Source organism: Nymphaea colorata, unplaced genomic scaffold, assembly GCF_008831285.2.
Source record: "Nymphaea colorata isolate Beijing-Zhang1983 unplaced genomic scaffold, ASM883128v2 scaffold0121, whole genome shotgun sequence".
Classification (NCBI taxonomy): domain Eukaryota; kingdom Viridiplantae; phylum Streptophyta; class Magnoliopsida; order Nymphaeales; family Nymphaeaceae; genus Nymphaea; species Nymphaea colorata.
This window is the reverse complement of record NW_022204627.1, coordinates 11,247-28,722: the sequence shown is the minus strand read 5'-3', so window position 1 is coordinate 28,722 and position 17,476 is coordinate 11,247. Positions and strand designations below refer to the sequence as shown.

General features: G+C 52.9%; 1 protein-coding gene and 1 pseudogene across 1 annotated transcript; both read left to right on the top strand.

Moving 5' to 3' along the window:
- Positions 1 to 7,757: 7,757 nt before the first annotated feature.
- LOC116268124 (uncharacterized) lies at positions 7,758 to 9,312 on the top strand (annotated as a pseudogene).
- Positions 9,313 to 9,639: 327 nt separating this feature from the next.
- On the top strand, positions 9,640 to 11,680 carry LOC116268123 (uncharacterized). Its single transcript, XM_031649924.1, is given in 6 exon segments — positions 9,640 to 9,742; positions 10,356 to 10,535; positions 11,064 to 11,183; positions 11,186 to 11,404; positions 11,407 to 11,543; positions 11,546 to 11,680. Coding segments are annotated over 6 exon segments (894 nt in total).
- Positions 11,681 to 17,476: the final 5,796 nt, after the last annotated feature.

Here is a 17,476-nt window from a genome sequence, read left to right as displayed (position 1 = left end):
CCCAACCCAACCCAACCCCAACCCCAACCCCAACCCCAACCCAACCCCAACCCCAACCCCAACCCCAACCCCAACCCCTCAGCTTCATATGGATGCAATCAGCTAATATGTCAGCCTTTGATGAATAATAATTGTGCTCATTATGTTGACGAGACTGCAACGCTGTGCCAGTTTGCTAAGCATCCCCAGGAGGGCCTTCGGAGAACAAGCCAAGGCCGCCCTTCCCGCTTTCCTCACCGCGTCTGAAATCAAGGAGAAAGTGCCGCCCGAAGCATATACCAAGCTGGAGCAGGAAGTGGCTCGGCTCGAAAAAGAGGCAGTGGGCCACCATAAGACGCGTCTAGCAGCACTGGAGAAGCAATTGACTGATTCCCAGAAGGAAAGAGTGAGGAGGATCGAGTCGCTGCTGGCGAGACTCAACGAGCAGGAGGCCGAGTACATCCGGTTTAGGCTGCTGGCGCTGGCGGAGGGACAGCCTGCCTCCTGAAGACTTCATCCGCTATTCAATCACTTTGACAATCATCGCAGATGTATCATGAAAAATCAGTCCCTTGGCATCTTGGTCCTCCTGATGCGCTCGATAACCTCGATCGTCTCGCTAATCGTGAACCTCCTGCCCGGCGCGTCTCCAGCGTAGCGGATGAGCAGGGGATATCTATTTTGTCCTTTACGATCCTGACCATTACTTGCTGCAGTTGCTCGTAGGAGAGAGTATTGTTACCGTCTGCCGCCCTCTTGGCTTCCTTCACCACTGCTCCACGCGGTAGTTGTGCTTGCTGAGCTCGTAGTTGAGCACTTCCCCGAGGAGTCTGCGGCAGGTGACTCCTTTTTCGTTGTTGGGGCGGGAGGAAATCATCTCGCTGATGATGGCCTCCAGGGATGTGATCTCGGTGGACTTGTAGATGTTGCAGAGGATCGGCTACAGGTCGCTCTCGGACAGCGCGATGTCCCCTTCTCGTCGAAGTTGCGCCAGTCCAGCAGTCGCTCCAGCTCGTGCTGGGGCTCCCGTACTTCTCCTGCAGGTACCTCCTGATGCACTTGGCGACCCGCTCGTGGGCCTGCCGGTCCTCGAAGAAGTAGGCTTCCTCGCACTGCTCCTCCAGGATCGCCTGGAAGAGCAGGAAGAGATGGCGTTACTGTGCGCGCGCCAGCAGGCTGACAGCCTAGCGGAAGGAGGCTTCGTTTTGCTCGGCTAGAGGCTTGCCGTACTTCATGGTGAAGTAGGTGTGTAGGTATTCGTCGAGAGAGACGTGGCGTTCCTTGATGCCCTCCTGGCGGAACTTGCTCTCCAGGATCTCCATCACCTCTTCCTCGTAGCCGCGCACTGAGACCTTCTTGCGCGGACTCAGAGGACGCTAGAGGAGAGTTGGGTGGTGGCGAGAAGGTGCTTTATTTTGGCGGGCGAACCGCGGATCGCGAAGTCAGAGGTTTGTTTGGCTGCAGTGATGAGTTTGGAGTAGAGTTGCGAGTTTTAATCTTCCAGTTCCCTTACTCTTTCCTCTAGATCTGCAGTGTACTCGCGTTTAATTCCCACTTCCCTCCTCAGTTGCGCAATAACCTTGTCCTTTTCCGACTCCAGCAGCCGATTCTCCGATCTCCTCTCCTCCAGTATCAGTGCCTCGCTGTTGGAGAGCACTTCCCTCAGCTGCCCGATGCAGTTGTCGATGATGGCGCTGAGCTCAGCGTTGTCCCTGCCGATCAGCAGCGACGCCTTGGTGAGAGTGTACAGCTAGAGGTGGCCTCTGCAGCGGAAGAGAGAACTTGCGCGCATGACGGGGTCGTTGTGGTAGAGGTAAGGTATTGACTCAAATCGTTGAACTCAGCCGTTAGCGTGTTCGAAAAGTCTTGAGTCAGAGAGCCCAATCGCAATTGCTGGTAATGCCTGCTGAGCGTGTCAACTTGGCGGCTGAGTGCGAGTAGGTACTAGGGTGATATCTCTGCGATTTTGAAGGAGTATTCGTCCATGGGTGATATTATATTGTATTGATTGTGGGATGGTGCGAACCGACATGATCCGGCTGATGACTTGGAACCGTCGTCACTTCCGCATATTTCCGTTTGGGTAGTGCCCCCTGCATCATAGATAGGTCATCGATCTACCCCGTGTTCCTGACCGTCCTCATCATCGAGGCTCCCTCTCTCCTCATCACCTATGACCTCTTCTACCGAGGCTTCCACCAGACAGTACTCGCGCCCATTCTCGTCCTTCTACAAATTGCAGCCCTCGCCGCCCTCTTTCGCTGCGTCTATACAGACCCCGGAATCCTTCCCCAAATCGTGGACAAGTATGCCTGGGACGAGCAGCAGGCCAGCATCCCCGCTGTCAACCACCTCAACGTGGCTGAGCACAAATACTTGGTCGTCAGTGGTGGGCTGAACACGCACCAGAAATACTGCGTGGAGTGCTACATCTACCGGCCGCTGAGGACCATCCACTGCCAGGTGTGCAACCACTGCGTGGAGCGGTACGACCACCACTGTCCCTGGCTGGGCGTCTGCATCGGCAAGTACAACTATCGGTAACTTCTTCCTAACCTAGCTACTTTTTCCTGTTCATCTCCCTCCTCTGCCTGCTGGCGGCAGCGGTCGTCAGCATCTCCCTAGCGATGATCTTCACCGTGCTCAACAGCTACCCCGTCCAGTCCTACCTGCTTGAGATCATCCTGACTGCTGCGGCTGGACTCTTCTTCCTGCCTGTTTTCAAATTGTTCACCTACCACATCGGGCTCTTCCGCAGCAGGCAGACCACCAATGAGGACCTTAAGGGCACATACTAGCTGTTGAGCGGGCCTGTTCCGTTCGGGAGGTGTGAGAACAAGCATCATCCTCCCCTGGCGCCGCTGAAGAGCAAACTGATCCTGAACGTGGAGCAGGATGAATGTAGGAGCATATCGAGCAGAGGACAGCAGGCACACGACAAGGGGAAACGTTACTCCACGCTTGTATCAGACCGGCAGAGCGTGCTCAACTATCTGGTGGAGACTGAGCTCTGATGGATTAATTTTGCATTCCAGAAAGGGAGGGGGCGTTGTGGGAGTGGGCGGGAGGGGGAGGAGGCGGGGGGCGGCGGGCGGGCGGGGGAGGTGTGCGGAAGTGGGTGGAAGTTTATTAGATATTAATTGCAGGAGGGAAGGATGAGTGAGTTGGCTACACGCAAGGGCGAAAGGACCAAGAAAGTGCCCAAACACATGCAGTTCGACGTACCTCGCCTATAAATTAGGACGCTGACTACGGAGGCTTCCTGTCCGCCAGGACCGCTGAGCAAAAGGTAATGATGCCGTCATCAAGGAAAAGGCTTCGAATGCCAACGAGATCAATCAAATCGCACGGCTCCTTCAGAGATTCATCCTCAGCATCAACCAGAGTCCCTCTCTCTTTATGCAGAAATCCGCTAGCACCATCAGGGATAGCTCATCGAACGCTCCTCCAACGAGAACCTAAACCCCAACGAATCCGACGCGAAGAGAGGCCTGCTCCAGAACGGGGAAGCTACTGGTCAGAAACCGCTGGGAATGGCGGGCAAGAGAGCCAAGGATGTGCTGCCGGGGTAGTCCAAGGCGGGGAGGGCGGAAGGCAAGAAGAACGCGCAGGGCGGACGCACCCAACCGCCCTCCTCCTCGCACCTGCAGCAGGATCTGCAGTACCACGGAATGCTCAATTAACATGTCCGCAACGCATACCCCAACATCAGCTCGCTCTCCCCAGACATGCTCAAAGGACTAGGCATCCCCAAGCAACTCCTAGAACCGCAGAATGGTAAGTCACGTCCTAAGGAGGAGAAGGCGCGCAGTCAGCAAATGTTGCGAAGCATAAAGGGCAAGGATGGTAAGGAGGACTTGAAGCCATTCAAGAGGCAATCCTTTCACGTAGCCATAGCCTACCACATCCACATCAAGAAGGTCAAGTCAGGCACCAACCCCACCAACGCAGAAATCGATCCCACCTATGCCGCCAAAAAACTCAGAGAAAGCCAGAGCCAATCCAAGTGACATCTTTATTATTATTTCCCAACCTTTTTGCATCCGTACCCACCCAGTACATTACTGGCTGCCTAACGGTTAAAAAGGATATAGATTATTTGGGAGGGTAAAAAGGAGATGATGAAAAGATGATGAGTTAGTAAGGAGTCACTGGTATGCTGTGAAGAGGGCCTTTCTGGTCATACGGTCATATGCCTTTGCCGTCTCTCTCCGTCGCAGGACCTCCGACCGCTTGTCCACTTTGGCTGGCTTTTTGGGTTTATATTCCTATTTGGGAGGCGGGATGGGTTGGGTGAACTGCTTGGTGTCGATATCGAAGCAAACTCCTCCCTTGTTCTTGTAGACTCCCTTTGCCTAGCGCTGGATTTGCAGCTACTGGCGCTAGATTGGACGGGTGGGTGCTTGTCTCGCCTTTCGGGAAGGTAGCTTGAATCTTCCTCCTATTCCTATTCCTCCTATTCGTATTAATGCTCACGCTCGTTTTGGCGTGAATTCCTGCGTTCTTGCTTGTATTTGGGTTAGTTGTGGGGCTGTTTTGGGATTTGCTCTTCCTATTCCTCGGAGCTGGAGTAGTCTCGGATCTGGAGGGGAGGATGGTTGGATGTGCGGGAATTAAATGTGACTATGTTTTCCCTTTGCGAGTAGGAGTTGGATCTTTCGTTCGATTGCCGTATGTTTACGTTTGGCTGTCTTTGCTCCTCCTTCTCGAGGTTGAGTCTCTCTTGGGATTCGCCCTCTCTATGCTTAGCTTGGGGGATGGGATTGAGTTTACGACCACTTCTTCGCTTTCGGAAGAGGATGAAGAGGAGCTGCTGAGTTCCGCCTACAGTTCCTTCTGCACCTTGGCTTAAAGTCTCAGTTTTTCAGTGGATTTGCTTGACTTGAGTTCCTTCAAAGCGTAATCCAGCTGCTATATTTTGTTGCGGATGTGACCGATGTTTTCCTGCAATTTTTCCTTGCTCTTGTCCTTCCTCTCTTCGTAGCTAGCCATGTGCTCCTTGAGCTATTGTACACTTGCTACCCCTGTGCTTTTTCCTTCATCTTCGCAGGCTGTTCCTTGAGATGCGCAGGGATAACTGCTTCCTTGCTTCTGCTGTGAGGCAGCGGCGGCTTGGTGAGAACCTGTCTTTTCTCTTCTCTCTCCTCCAGCTTGTAGGGACTAAACTCGTCAGCATCATCCCTGTTGGGTTTGGGCCTAAAGTACGAGAACTCTGAGGGTTCCTGGTGGAAAGTCGGGATCTGTTTGCTGGAGTAGTTGCGAATGAAGCCGGCCTGGCGATGGTGCATAATAATTTAAATTCAGCCCTGTGAGGGCAGGCGTTGAATGTCCAAAATCATATCAATGAGGCACTTCCTGACCTCGGTTTCGATCTTGATGCGTTCGATGGCTGCGTTGCGGGAGCTCTCGGCGGACCCCATGCACCGCTTCTGGACGTACTTGAGGAACTCGTTGAGCTCGGGGACCTTCATCATCGCTCTGCGTTAACCAGCATTCACTCGTAGATCTAGTTGCGCTCCACTTCCGTTTTCTCCTCCTCGAAAAGCCCCTCCAGGAACCGGTTGATGTCCTTGAAGTCCAGCCGAACGTTCGTCTCTCCCTTGTCCCGCGAGATTAGCACCTTCGGCAAGGCTCGGTAGAAGGAGTCCAGGAAGAAGAAGAACTATTGCCTGCTGATCCTGCCAGGATTCTAAAAGCCAAAGACGTCCACTATGGTCTTCAGGTAGGTTTCATACGATCCCTTCGACAGCGCCAGGCATGCAGAATACAGCTCACACGCGTCTACTTTGTCTTCATATGTGCAAATCTACTGAATCCTCGCGTGTCGAAGGCCTTGAAGACTCCTCTGAGGAGTTGTTTGTTTTTGGAGATGGGGTCCATGGTGTCGATGGAGGCGAAGACTAGCGGGAGCGGCGAGGATTTGTTTTTGCTCAGCTTGTTTACCACTTGCTTGAAGGTCTCCAGGTACCCTGCATACAGTGGCGACTACATCCTCCACACAAGCTGGTGAGTGGCTCCACCACCGAGATGGGCTCGGCCAGTTTCTTGAAGAATCGTTAGGTGAAGTAGGCGTGCGGTTTCACCTTTATGAGTTCCTTGCCCTCCATCCGACCGTATATATATATAATGATAGAGTTTATGATGTATGGTGATGATGCATCTGGTGATCAATTGAAGGTGGAGTTTGTGTAGAGAATGGGTAGTTGTAGGGAGCAGGTGATGCCCAGGTAGAAGAGATGGATTCCGAACAGGTAGTAGAAGAAGTCGTAACCGCTTGGCTTCCATTTGCCGAAACGCTGGCTGAAGGTGATGGCGGCCCAGATGATGGCTGCAGCCAGCCAGAAGATATTGCCGGCTAGGGAGGGATTGGTAGTCAGCGCAGCAGTTGGGGCAGTTGTTGACGCGTAGAGCGGATTAGAAACTCCGTATAGGACAGTAGCTGCCAGCGCGAACATATAGGAGGAGAAACTCCTGGCGACGACCACTTTTCCCACTCCGATGATGGGCAGATAGCTGAGGGCGTAGCTGAGGTAGTAGCAGGCGAGCCAGCCGGGGAGTGCTGGCGGGTTGGCGACCACTTTTTCCCAGTGTCGCATGATGTAGTTGACGAAGATGTTGCGGAAGATGAAGTATGCGATGAGGTAGTAGAACTCCACCTCGGTGTAGCCGATGATCAGGATCATTCCCACTCCGTAGCCGAGCAGCAGGAAGTGGATGCTGCTGAAGAATCCCTTGATCCAATCGTCCACCTTGCACCCCAGCGCCAGCGTCCCCGCGTAGAAGAGCAGGTCGAAGGCAGGGTATGAGTAGATGATGAGGAAGACGGCACCGTATGTGCTGAGGTTCTGAGTGTAGGACTTGTAGAGGGTGGGCAGCAGGAAGGCGTAGGCGAAGTAGAGGAAGGCGATGATGAGGAGGGGGATGAGGAGGTTGCCCAGCGCCCGCCCTTTCTCCTTCGCATTCACCAGCACCACCACAGAGGAGAAGAGGACGTAGGCTGCATAAAAAATGTAGTCGTTGTAGACGTTGAGGGCGAAGATAGTGAGCAAGATATCGAAGGCAACCAGCACGAGCACAAGAGTGACGACGGTGCCTATCCTCAACCCACCGGCTTCCTCGCGACTGACTGCCTGCCACGAGAACACGATAAGTGACAGTTTCCACAGGATCCACGAGTAGATGAGACTCATGGCGACGGCGATGGGCGAGCCGGAGCTATTGGTGCTGGATCCGAACATCTTGGTGGAGTCGGTATAGGTGGCCATTGCGCTGGTGATGTCGGTGTAGGAGGAAACAGTCATGGCGTTGTTGTAGAAATAGGAGGCCTGCACGCTGACCGCGTAGTAGTCGATGGCCCAAATGGCTACGTTGATGCCCACTCCCACCATGAAGACCATCAGATGGAGGAAGTAGTTGGAGCAGTAGGGGGCATCTTCTCGCTCTTCCTCGCTGCCCTTGGCGTTCTCTTCCCGGTAGACCTTGGCTTCGGTGTAGGTGGGCTTGCTGGCGCTCTCCGCGGGCGGGTATTTCTGCATCTCCACTTCAGCTGGGTGGTTGCTGCCCTGGGTGTACATATTGAATTATATAAATGGAGTTCGTTAGCTCCATCCAATAAAATCCATACGCATTCCTCGAGCGTCCTGCCGCCCATCCCGACTTTATCTCTCTCGGATTGTGACTGGACCGTATGGGGTTTGCGTTGATGGGGATTGGTGGATGGTGATGGGTGTGACCTTCGAGTAAGGCTGGCATTTTATTGAATTTAATTCTGTGAGTTGATGAGTTTGGTCAAGAAGATCCTCGTGGCTAATCGCGGAGAAATCGCCTGCCGCATCATACGCACTGCCAAAAGGTACACACAAGGTGACTTAGGCTGGGAGTGGAGACGGTGGCTATCTACTCGGACATTGATCGCAACTCTAAGTTCGTCGATATGGCAGACAAGGCTACCGGGTGGGGGCAAATCCTTCCTCCGAGTCCTATCTCAACCGTAGCAAGATCCTCGAAATCGCCAAGGATGCCAACTGCGAGGCTCTCCACCCCGGCTTCGGCTTCCTCTCTGAAAACGCAGGATTCGCCAAGGAGTGCGTCGACAACGGAGTCAAGTTCATCGGCCCTCCCCCCTCTGCCATCACCGCCATGGGCAGCAAGAGCGAGTCCAAAAAGATCATGACTGCTGCTAATGTCCGGTGGTCCCTGGCTATCACGGCGAGGACCAGCATCCCGCAAATCTGTACGCGTAGGCAAACCAAATGGGATATCCAGTGCTCATCAAGGCTGTTTCGGGAGGAGGAGGCAAGGGGATGCGTATCGTGAGGAAAAAGGAAGAGTTTTTTGAGTCTTTGGATAGCTGCAAGAGGGAAGCCTTGAAGGCTTCTCTGACGATAGAGTGCTTGTGGAAAAGTATATCACCAAGCCTAGACACATTGAAGTGCAGATCTTCGGCGACCAGCACGGCAACTACGTCCACTTGTATGAGCGTGACTGTCCATCCAGCGCAGGCATCAAAAGGTGGTGGAGGAGGCCCCTCCAACGTCCAGGACAGCATCCGTTCCCTCATCTGCAACTCCGCCGTCGAGGCTGCACGCGCGGTCGGCTACTACAATGCGGGAACGGTGGAGTTCATCTTCGACCTCGACTCCAACAAGCACTACTTCATGGAAATGAACACTCGTCTGCAGGTGGAGCATCCCATCTCCGAATGATCACCGGCTACGATTTCGTCTAGTGGCAGCTGCTGGTCGCTTCCGGCTTCCCCCTCCCCAAGAAGCAGAGCGAAATCAACAAGAAAGGCAGCGCCATCGAGGTGCGCATCTACGCTGAGGACCCCTTCAACGGCTTCCTGCCCGGCAACGGCAAGCTCAAGTACCTGCGCGAGCCAGCGGAGAACGAGGGCGTGCGAATCGAGACGGGAGTGAGGGACAAGGACGTGATTTCCACCTTCTACGACCCCATGATCGCCAAGCTGATCACCTACTCAGCGACCCGCAGCGAGTCCATCGACCTGATGCGGCAGGCCCTCAAGGACTACCGCATCGTCGGCCTCAACAACAACCTCAAGTTCCTCAAGCGCGTCTTCGACACCCTGTCTTCCACACGGGGGACTATGACACCGGCTTCATCGAGCAGAACATCGATTCTCTGCTGAAGAAGGATACAGAGGTGGATACATTCGACCTGGTGACTGCAGTGGTGGCTCGCAGTTTCGCCAACGGGGCGAAGCTGGCCTTCCTGCTGAGCTGGTGGACTACAAGAACGTGCGAGGACAGAAACTGTTCCAGCGCATTCGGTGAAGTAGACCTCTCTTGCCAAGGAGATGAAGTGGGAAGTTGAGGTGGAGAGGAAGAACCTCAACAAAGGATTCGTCGTCGTTGAAGGCAAGACCTATAATTACTAGGTGTTGTAGCAGCGTGGAAACGTCTTGAAAGTGGTCATCAACGGCCAGACTCGCAAGCAAGAGTACTTCATCGAGAGCAACGTCGTCCACGTCTTCAACCAGGCTGGCGACCAGTTGGGCTTCCGCTTCTAGTCCGACGAGCTGAAGGCAGTCTAGAAGGAGGGCGGCAGCGACGTTTTCATCAAGTCCCCCATGCCGGGCACGGTACCAAGATCTACAAGAAGGTGGGCGACCTGGTGAAGAAGGGAGAGTCGATCATCGCCATGGAGGCCATGAAGATGGAGCTGGTCATCAAGGCCCAGTTCGATGCCAAGATCATCAAATCTACGTATCGAAAACGACTTCGTGGAGGCGAACCAGGCGCTGGTGGAACTGGAGCATTCCTCCTGATCTTTATTACATAACAATTTATAGCATCCACAGAGGCCTATCACCATCCGCCCTCTCATATCTTGGTGGATGATTTGAACTTTTTGCATAATCGATATCATACCGCATTCAAATGTCCCACTCCGAATCGGCGCAGCGCGAGCACGACCTGCTCAGGAAGGAACTAGAAACCGTCACGCAGATCAAGAACAACATCATTCTCGAACTGGAACGCTCCCTGGAAAGGGCCCACATCCAGAATGTACGCAGAGAGAGATTAAGAGGAAGCAGGAGGAAAGGCTGAACCACCTGGAAGCAGAACTGCGCTCCCTCAGAGAAAAGAACAAGGATTTGGAAGCCTTTTCCCGCTAGCGCTCACATGCCCTTACCCACAAGAACATCCGCATCGCACAACTGGAAACAGAGCTGGAAGAAAGAGTGGCCCAGGAGGCAGAGAAGTGGAGGGGATAAGTGCACGCGTAGGGTTTTATCGATGCAGCTTGAGGACGGTCATCGCCGACCAGGAAGCAGACTGGCCCAATACCTGGAAGACCACCACCACTACCTTCGCGAGCTCTAACGCATCCAGGAGCCCTTCCTCTACCTGCAGGCGAGAGGAAACTGCTCCAGGAATTCAACGAGGAACTGCGCGGACAGGTGGAGAAGGCGAACAAGCTGGAGTGGAGCTTGAGGGGTGGGCGGTCGAGGCGCACGAGGAACTGCAGCGCCAAAACGAGCAGGCCAACGACTTGCTGGGCCAGGTGGAGTACATCGTCGAGCAGGTGTCTCCTTCGTGATTGTCAAACTGTGATGATGGGTGATGGGTGATAGGGGGTGGGTGATATGTTGAAGTGGGATTAGTGGCGCATTCATTTATTGATTTCTGTGTAGAACTTGTTCTGGCAGAAGAGGAGGGCGGCGTAGAAGTTGTCGAAGCACTTGGAGTGGCATTCGCCCTACTGTTCGGTCATGGGTCCCTTGTAGTCGCGGAAGCACACGCGGTTGCACAGGATGCTCAGGTCCACTGCGTGCTTCATCTTCTATAGACTCTAGAGCTCGAAAATCTAGGCCTGCGAGTAGAGGCCCGGAGAGACCGTTTCGCCTATTGTAGAGTCTGTGTATTTCTACATTAAAACAATATATCAGGCACCCATCAGAAAATCTTACCCCAAGTGGATGCAGCGATCCCTATGCGTCTGTTGGGTATTTTTGGGTGGGGATATATGTGAGGTGGCGATAGGTGGGTGGGTGGTATGTTAAATTCATGATTTTTAGGGTATTTGACTAATATATCTTATGGCTTCTCAGGTGATCCGTGCGGCGATCGGCAAGGTGGCTCCCCACTTCAAGGCGCAGGCCTGGCTTTCCTCCTCCAACGAGTTCAAGGAGCTCTCTCTGGAGAACTACCACAAGAAGTGGCTGCTGCTCTTCTTCTACCCCTCGACTTCACCTTCGTCTGCCCCACCGAAATCGTGGAGTTCAGCAACAAGGCCAAGCACTTCAGGCAGAACAACTGCGAGGTCGTCGGCTGCTCCATCGACTCTCACTTCGTCCACAGAAGGTGGACTCTCGATCCCAGGTCCAACGGAGGATTGGGGCCCATTGACATCCCTCTGCTGGCCGACGTGAAGAAGGAAATTGCCGACAGGTACGGTGTCCTCAACGAGCTGGTCTCGCCCTGAGGGGTACTTTCCTCATCGACGACAACCAGATCGTCAGGCACATCAGCGTCAACGACCTCTCAGTCGGCAGAAACGTCGACGAGTATCTTCGTCTCCTCGAGGTAAAAATCAACCGACTCAGGGCTTCCAATACGCAGCAAAGCACGGAGAGGTGTGTCCCGCCGGCTGGCAGAAGGGAGCAGCAACCATGAAGCCGAAGCTGGACTCCAAGGAGCTGAAGGACTATTGGGAAAACGTGCACACCAAGAAATGATCATCTCATCTGCGACCATATCATCATTCCTATAAGTTATGCTTCCGCCTGTGGTTGGGTGTTGGGCGCATATAATATGAAGTCGTAGTAGTTGTTCGAGATCGACCGGCAGATAAACCAGATAAAGCGTGAGTTGTAGCAGCGGCAGGAGAAGGTGGCGGAGTGGGACGTGCCGCTGGCTCGCATCCTCAGAGTACTCTCCTTTGGAAGTAGGATCGCTCCGATAAGGATTTCTATCTATCGAAGAAATATGCAGAAGCGCACCTCCAACATTATTTGGGCGCAGAGAATGACCCAGCAGAAGCCAGACTAATGCTCGAACAACATACGCAGGAAGCACGCAGTCGAGTGCTAGTCTTCCGCAACGACCTTCGGCAACTACAGTAGCTGCTCCAGCGCAGAAACGTGTTCCGCCTGAGGGGGGGACGGCGTTCCTGCCAGCTGCAGCAGGACCAGCCCAAGGGCAAGAAGGAGTTCAGCAAGACCAGCTACGAGCCCAGCCACGAACTGCCCCACCGCAGCAGAAACTAGCGCGACCACTCCGCCTTCGCCACGCTCAAGGGGGAACGCCTTTTGGAGGTCTTCCAGGAGGGCAAGCAGCGCGGTCAGGAGCCCCTCGCCCACCTCAAGCGCTTCCTCGGCGTGGGGATAGAGAGCACTCCCTTCTTCGGGTGGGCGTAGCGCAAAAAGCAGGCCTAGCGTAGCATGCGGAAGAGCAAGGCAAGGCCTCCGACGGAGAGCAGGCAAACCCAGCCGAAGCTGCACCAGCAATTGCAGAGTAGGCATAGGGACACCGTTAGATCTACCTATCGACTGGCAATCCGAAGCGTTAAGGTACCTTTAGTTCTCCTTAGAGTTTTAGCAGCGTTTGAAGCGGGTGATGCTGTACAGCCAGGGCGGCGCCGAGGGGATCCGCGCGTGGGGCGGCTGCGTATTTGAACTGATCACTATTCCCTTCACTTCATCATTTAATTATTATTCCATCAGTTAGACATGATGTCCCATAAGAAGACTGCCAACAACGAGAATTAGCATCTCTCCCTCGCCAAGAAGATAGAAGCTGAACAACAGGTACCGATCATTGCATCTAGAGACTCGCATTCAATGAGCAACGCATCGCAACTCTCGAGCAACAGAGAAAGGCATTGCTGCAGGCCGCCCAGGAGAAGGAGGAACGCATCGCGGAACTCAAAGAGGAAATCAAGAAGAGCAAGGGCCTCGACAACCCGATTGTGCGGCAACTGAGGGACACTTCAGAGCATTGCGCGAACAACTGGGAGAGATGGTCTACGAGGACGAGGGGGACGACGTCGACATCGATAACATGACCTACGAGGTAGAATTTGCCTATGCAGGAGTTGCTGTAGTTGTAGTAGAAGATCGGTTCTGTTTCGAAGGGTCTTCTTCTCACAAGTTCTAGCAGTTGGACCGTTTCGACTACGAGAACGACTTGGGTATTCAGGAGGAGTATCTTGCGTTTAATTTAGTTGTTCGATCTGCAGGGAGGAGTTCGAGGGCGGCCAGCCCTGCGTGCGTCTCGGCTGCAAGCACTTCTTCCACTACGACTGCGTCCGCATGTGGTGCACACAGCAGAAGGTGTGTCCCAACTGCAAGGGAGAAATCAACTGATCACTCACCATCCATATATCATACTCTCACTACCACCCACCCTGTGATCAGGTTGAGTTTGGCCATGTAGGCGGGTCTTTTTGGTGCGTTTTAGCGGTGATAAGTTTTATTGTGTTTTTGGAAGATCGAAATATGGGATTGGTTTGAGTTATTGTTCGTCTGTTCTTCCCTATAATCTGACCTCGCGGATAATAATTCCACTGCCTGCATGTAAGCCAATCGCCTCCTTACCGCTAAGCCTCCCACTGCGGAGCGAAACGGGCTACTCCACAAAGCCACCTCCAGCCAACAATTGCGACTTCGATAAAATTACATCATTAATCGTGATAACGACTACAACCGGCTGAAGGGTGAAGTTCACAACCTGATAAACAGTCCGAAGTTCAACCGTTTCATTTCCCTAAAAAAGACTCCGCTTCAAAACGCCCAAAATCTCATCAAGTACAGTCCCAAGGTGGACCAGCGCAAGCCCCTATAGACCAGCTTCAACCGCAGACAGCTCTTCTTCATGCGCCAACGCAGGCCGGAGCACAATTCGCCACTCAGGGTGAGAGGAGAGCCGGCGCAAGAGAAGGCCAAACCGAAGGCGAAAGGAGAAGCAACATACTGGTAGAGGATGAGGAGGAAAATGCGATGCTGATCAAGCAAATGGTCACCCATTTTGAGGAACCGAAGCGAGCCATTACCCCCCTTGAGGATCCCTATTCTCCTCGCAGTGCCTCCAACTACTACGTTGCCGAGGTGGTGAAGCAGCACCTGATCCCTGATTCGCCCATCCGCGAGCACCTCTTCAGCTCGCTCTACTTCCTGCAGCTGCTCGCCAACTACGCATATCCTTCCAACCAGCCCGAAAGCGCCCCCTTTCCCTCCCACAGAAGGACAAATACAAAGGTAAAATCCCACAACGTAGATAAGCTGACTGTGTTTTGATCTCGATGAAACCTTGGTGCACTGCTTCTAGGAGCTCACGGAACCGCATGAAGTCGAGATCCCTGTGCGTTTCCACGGGGGTGGTTTCATGGTAGCCCTCTTAACATCCGACCAGGCGCAAGGTAGCTGCTGGCGTAGCTTTCCCAGCATTTCTAGCTGATGGTATTCACAGCAAGCCACTAGTGCTACGCTAATGCTGTGATTGACTACCTAGATCCACGTCGTTAGTTCATCCAGCATCGCCTCTATCGTCACCATTGCGTATACATCGAGGAGGGCTACTACGTCAAGGACCTCAGACTTATCAACCGTGACCTTTCAAGGGTGGTGCTGGTGGACAACGCTGCCTACTCCTACAGCTTCCAAATCGACAACGGCATCCCATCCTCCCCTACTACTAGGGTACCACGACTACGAGCTCAAGGCGCTCAAGCAGTACTATTCTCGCTGAAGGGCGACGTGAGGGAGAGCAACCGGAAGGCGTTCAAGCTGAAAGACTACTGGCGGTTCAGCGATGTGGAGGAGCTGGTGAAGGAACTTTACCTTTGAATACTGATTTTGTATACTTCTGATCATCATCATCTGAAGGAAGAGGAGACGAGCATGAGGCTCTTGTATCCCCACTCGTAGAAGGCCCTTATGTTGCGCATCTGCATCAGCAGCATCCTCATGGAGAGCCTATCCCGTTTTCTCGCAGCTGGATGGTTGCTGGGGATTGACATATGCCAGTAGGCCTCGTGGATGCCCTCGTACTTGAGGAAGCAGGCATATACTTGAGGGTTATGTTACGCTAAAGCTGCCACTTGCAGTTAGAATTCTGCCCTGTCTGAGATGAAGTATCTCATGTAGCTGGTCATGTAGGAATGGATGATCTTCAGCTAGCTGTCCTCGGTTTGCGTCCAGGCTTAGACGTAGACTGCTATCTTGCCCGCTAGGATGTATTGGAAGTGAGGTGGCAGAGATTTGCTGTTGCTCTTAGCGCCCTCTCTGCCAGTCCAGCATCCGCGCCCAAACTTACGAAGACATCCAATGCCTGCCTGTCCACCAAGTTCATGTAGTATTTGTTTATCTTTTCCCTTTATTGCACTGTACGGATTCGCAGTTTATGGCTTGGCTTGTCTCCTCTGAGTCTAACGTATTCGATTTCGCTTAAGGCACTCCGAGCAGGAGGGGAAAGATCATCCATACGTTATGAACGAGTTCCTATCTTACCCCTTATGTACGTAAATACGAGGAAAATGCTTGTTCAGTAGGCGTACCACCAGATCCCTAGCCAAAACACATGCATTTTCTGCAGCTTCGCCTTCAAGGGGTCCCAGGCGGACTCTGGAAGAAGATCTTTACGATAAATTAGCAGGTCTCTGCTGGCAGCATGGCGATGAGCTGCTCATCGTTAACCTCTGGCTCCTCCTCGATTAGCTGGTGCTCAGCGAGGAGGATGTTATTGCCGGCTGCCTTCAGCCTATACTCGGCGTCCACTCTGGGCAAGCCAAACCCATCAGTCTCCTCACCATGCCTCTCTTTCCTCACGAATGAAGCTTACCCTAGGCTAGGAATGCAGCTCTTGCTATTGCTGCTGCTCCTGGTGAGAGTTTATACAGGAGGAGCGTCCCTGCGCTAGAAAAGGTATTTCTCCAAGAAGTCTTATTGCGGATGAACATCTAGGTTAGGGAGAAGCGACCTCATAGACGATCGGCGACCTTTCCTTCAGTGAGGCCACGAACAGGGTGTATGCTTTTTTGTTGCTGGCGTGTGTTCCTTCAGTTGCTGCTGTTCCACGTAGGCCATGAGGAAGGTCTGCTCGTTGGGAGCATCATTATGGGTTTGTTCTCTATGGCGGTTTCCTGGTATTCTGGCCTTAGAACTCGAGGGAGAGGAAGTCGATGGCGTCGGAGATGTCGTTGCGGCATGCCCTGATTGCTCTGATGGCCAGTTCCTCGCTGATGCTCATCATGTTCATGATTTGGTGGACTGCCTACCTGGAGTATGAGTTTTCCAGCTATCTTCTGTACTTCTCTGCTTCCTCCTTGGTGAGGAAGGGCTCGAAGTGGATCAAGTAGGAGTGGTTGTGGATGTGATTGTGTGCATGATGGTGGCAGCATTTCCTGGTCTAATGATTGTGCTTTGGCTATTCCTCTTCTCCGTCCACTTTCTACGCAAGAATGCATACCGGATTGAGCCCATATTCTAGCAGTGCCGCTTGCGGATCTTTGCAGAGGGCTCCATTGATGATCAGATGCTGCTCTATGGCTCGATGCCTGACAGCTTCCACAGCTACTGTTTGAGCTCAGCGACCTGAATAGCAAAGAGCGGACCGTGCATACTATTTCTTCGTCGATTTTGTATTTTTTTCCGAGGACGGTGAGGACGGTGATGCACTCCCCCTCCTATCGCATCAATATTTATACTTATTAAGCGCATATAACCATCATCACCTCTTCACCCTCATCCCGATAGAACCGTATAACTGCTCTACCATCCTGCCGATAAAGCTCTCCAGCGGAGCATCAACTACGTTAGGAGGATTTACCTTCAAAGTAGTGGGTGGGTGTATTTTAGGGAGTTCAGGTAGACTTCCAGATACTATGGAGAGTGGTAGAGCAGAGTTATGGTTGAAGGCTGGTCCTGCTTCAGCCATTCGAAGATATACAGGTATTGCTTCACTGCATTCATCTTGCTGCCTGCTTCGTGCTACTGGCTGTAGCTGTCCACTTGGCGGTTGTAGAGGAGGTAAAGAGCGTCTATAAGTCATTTTTGGAGATCTACAGTGCCTTCACTGCCTAGTCTCGCCCATAGCCGAGCGAAGCAATCCATTCAATTGCTCCTGGATGATGGTGGATTTTGGTCTTTTTATCTTTGTTTAGGAGGGAAGATCGATCAGTGCTGCTTTGACGTCTTTATCCTGTAGAGAGTATCTAAATAGGAATTTTCACTTTGTGGAGCAGTTGGTTGCCAGATGATACCTTCTGCAGAATGAACTTGAGTTTGGGGTGGTCGATGAAAGGAGCTCGCTATTGGGAAGGTGGAGAGATTTGATGAAAGTGGCTACGATGGCGTCGACTGTCCTCCCTATAAAGTAAAGATCAGCTTCTCTCTCACTTGTTGCAGGTACTGCTGTGCCTCTCTCTTTCCCAGGCTCTTTCGATGCTCCATCCAATGCTTGCAGCATTTCCCTAACTGCTTTCTCCTTTTTTCGTTCCTCTTGGGTAAAGCTTTCTCTTTCAGTCTCGCTACCAC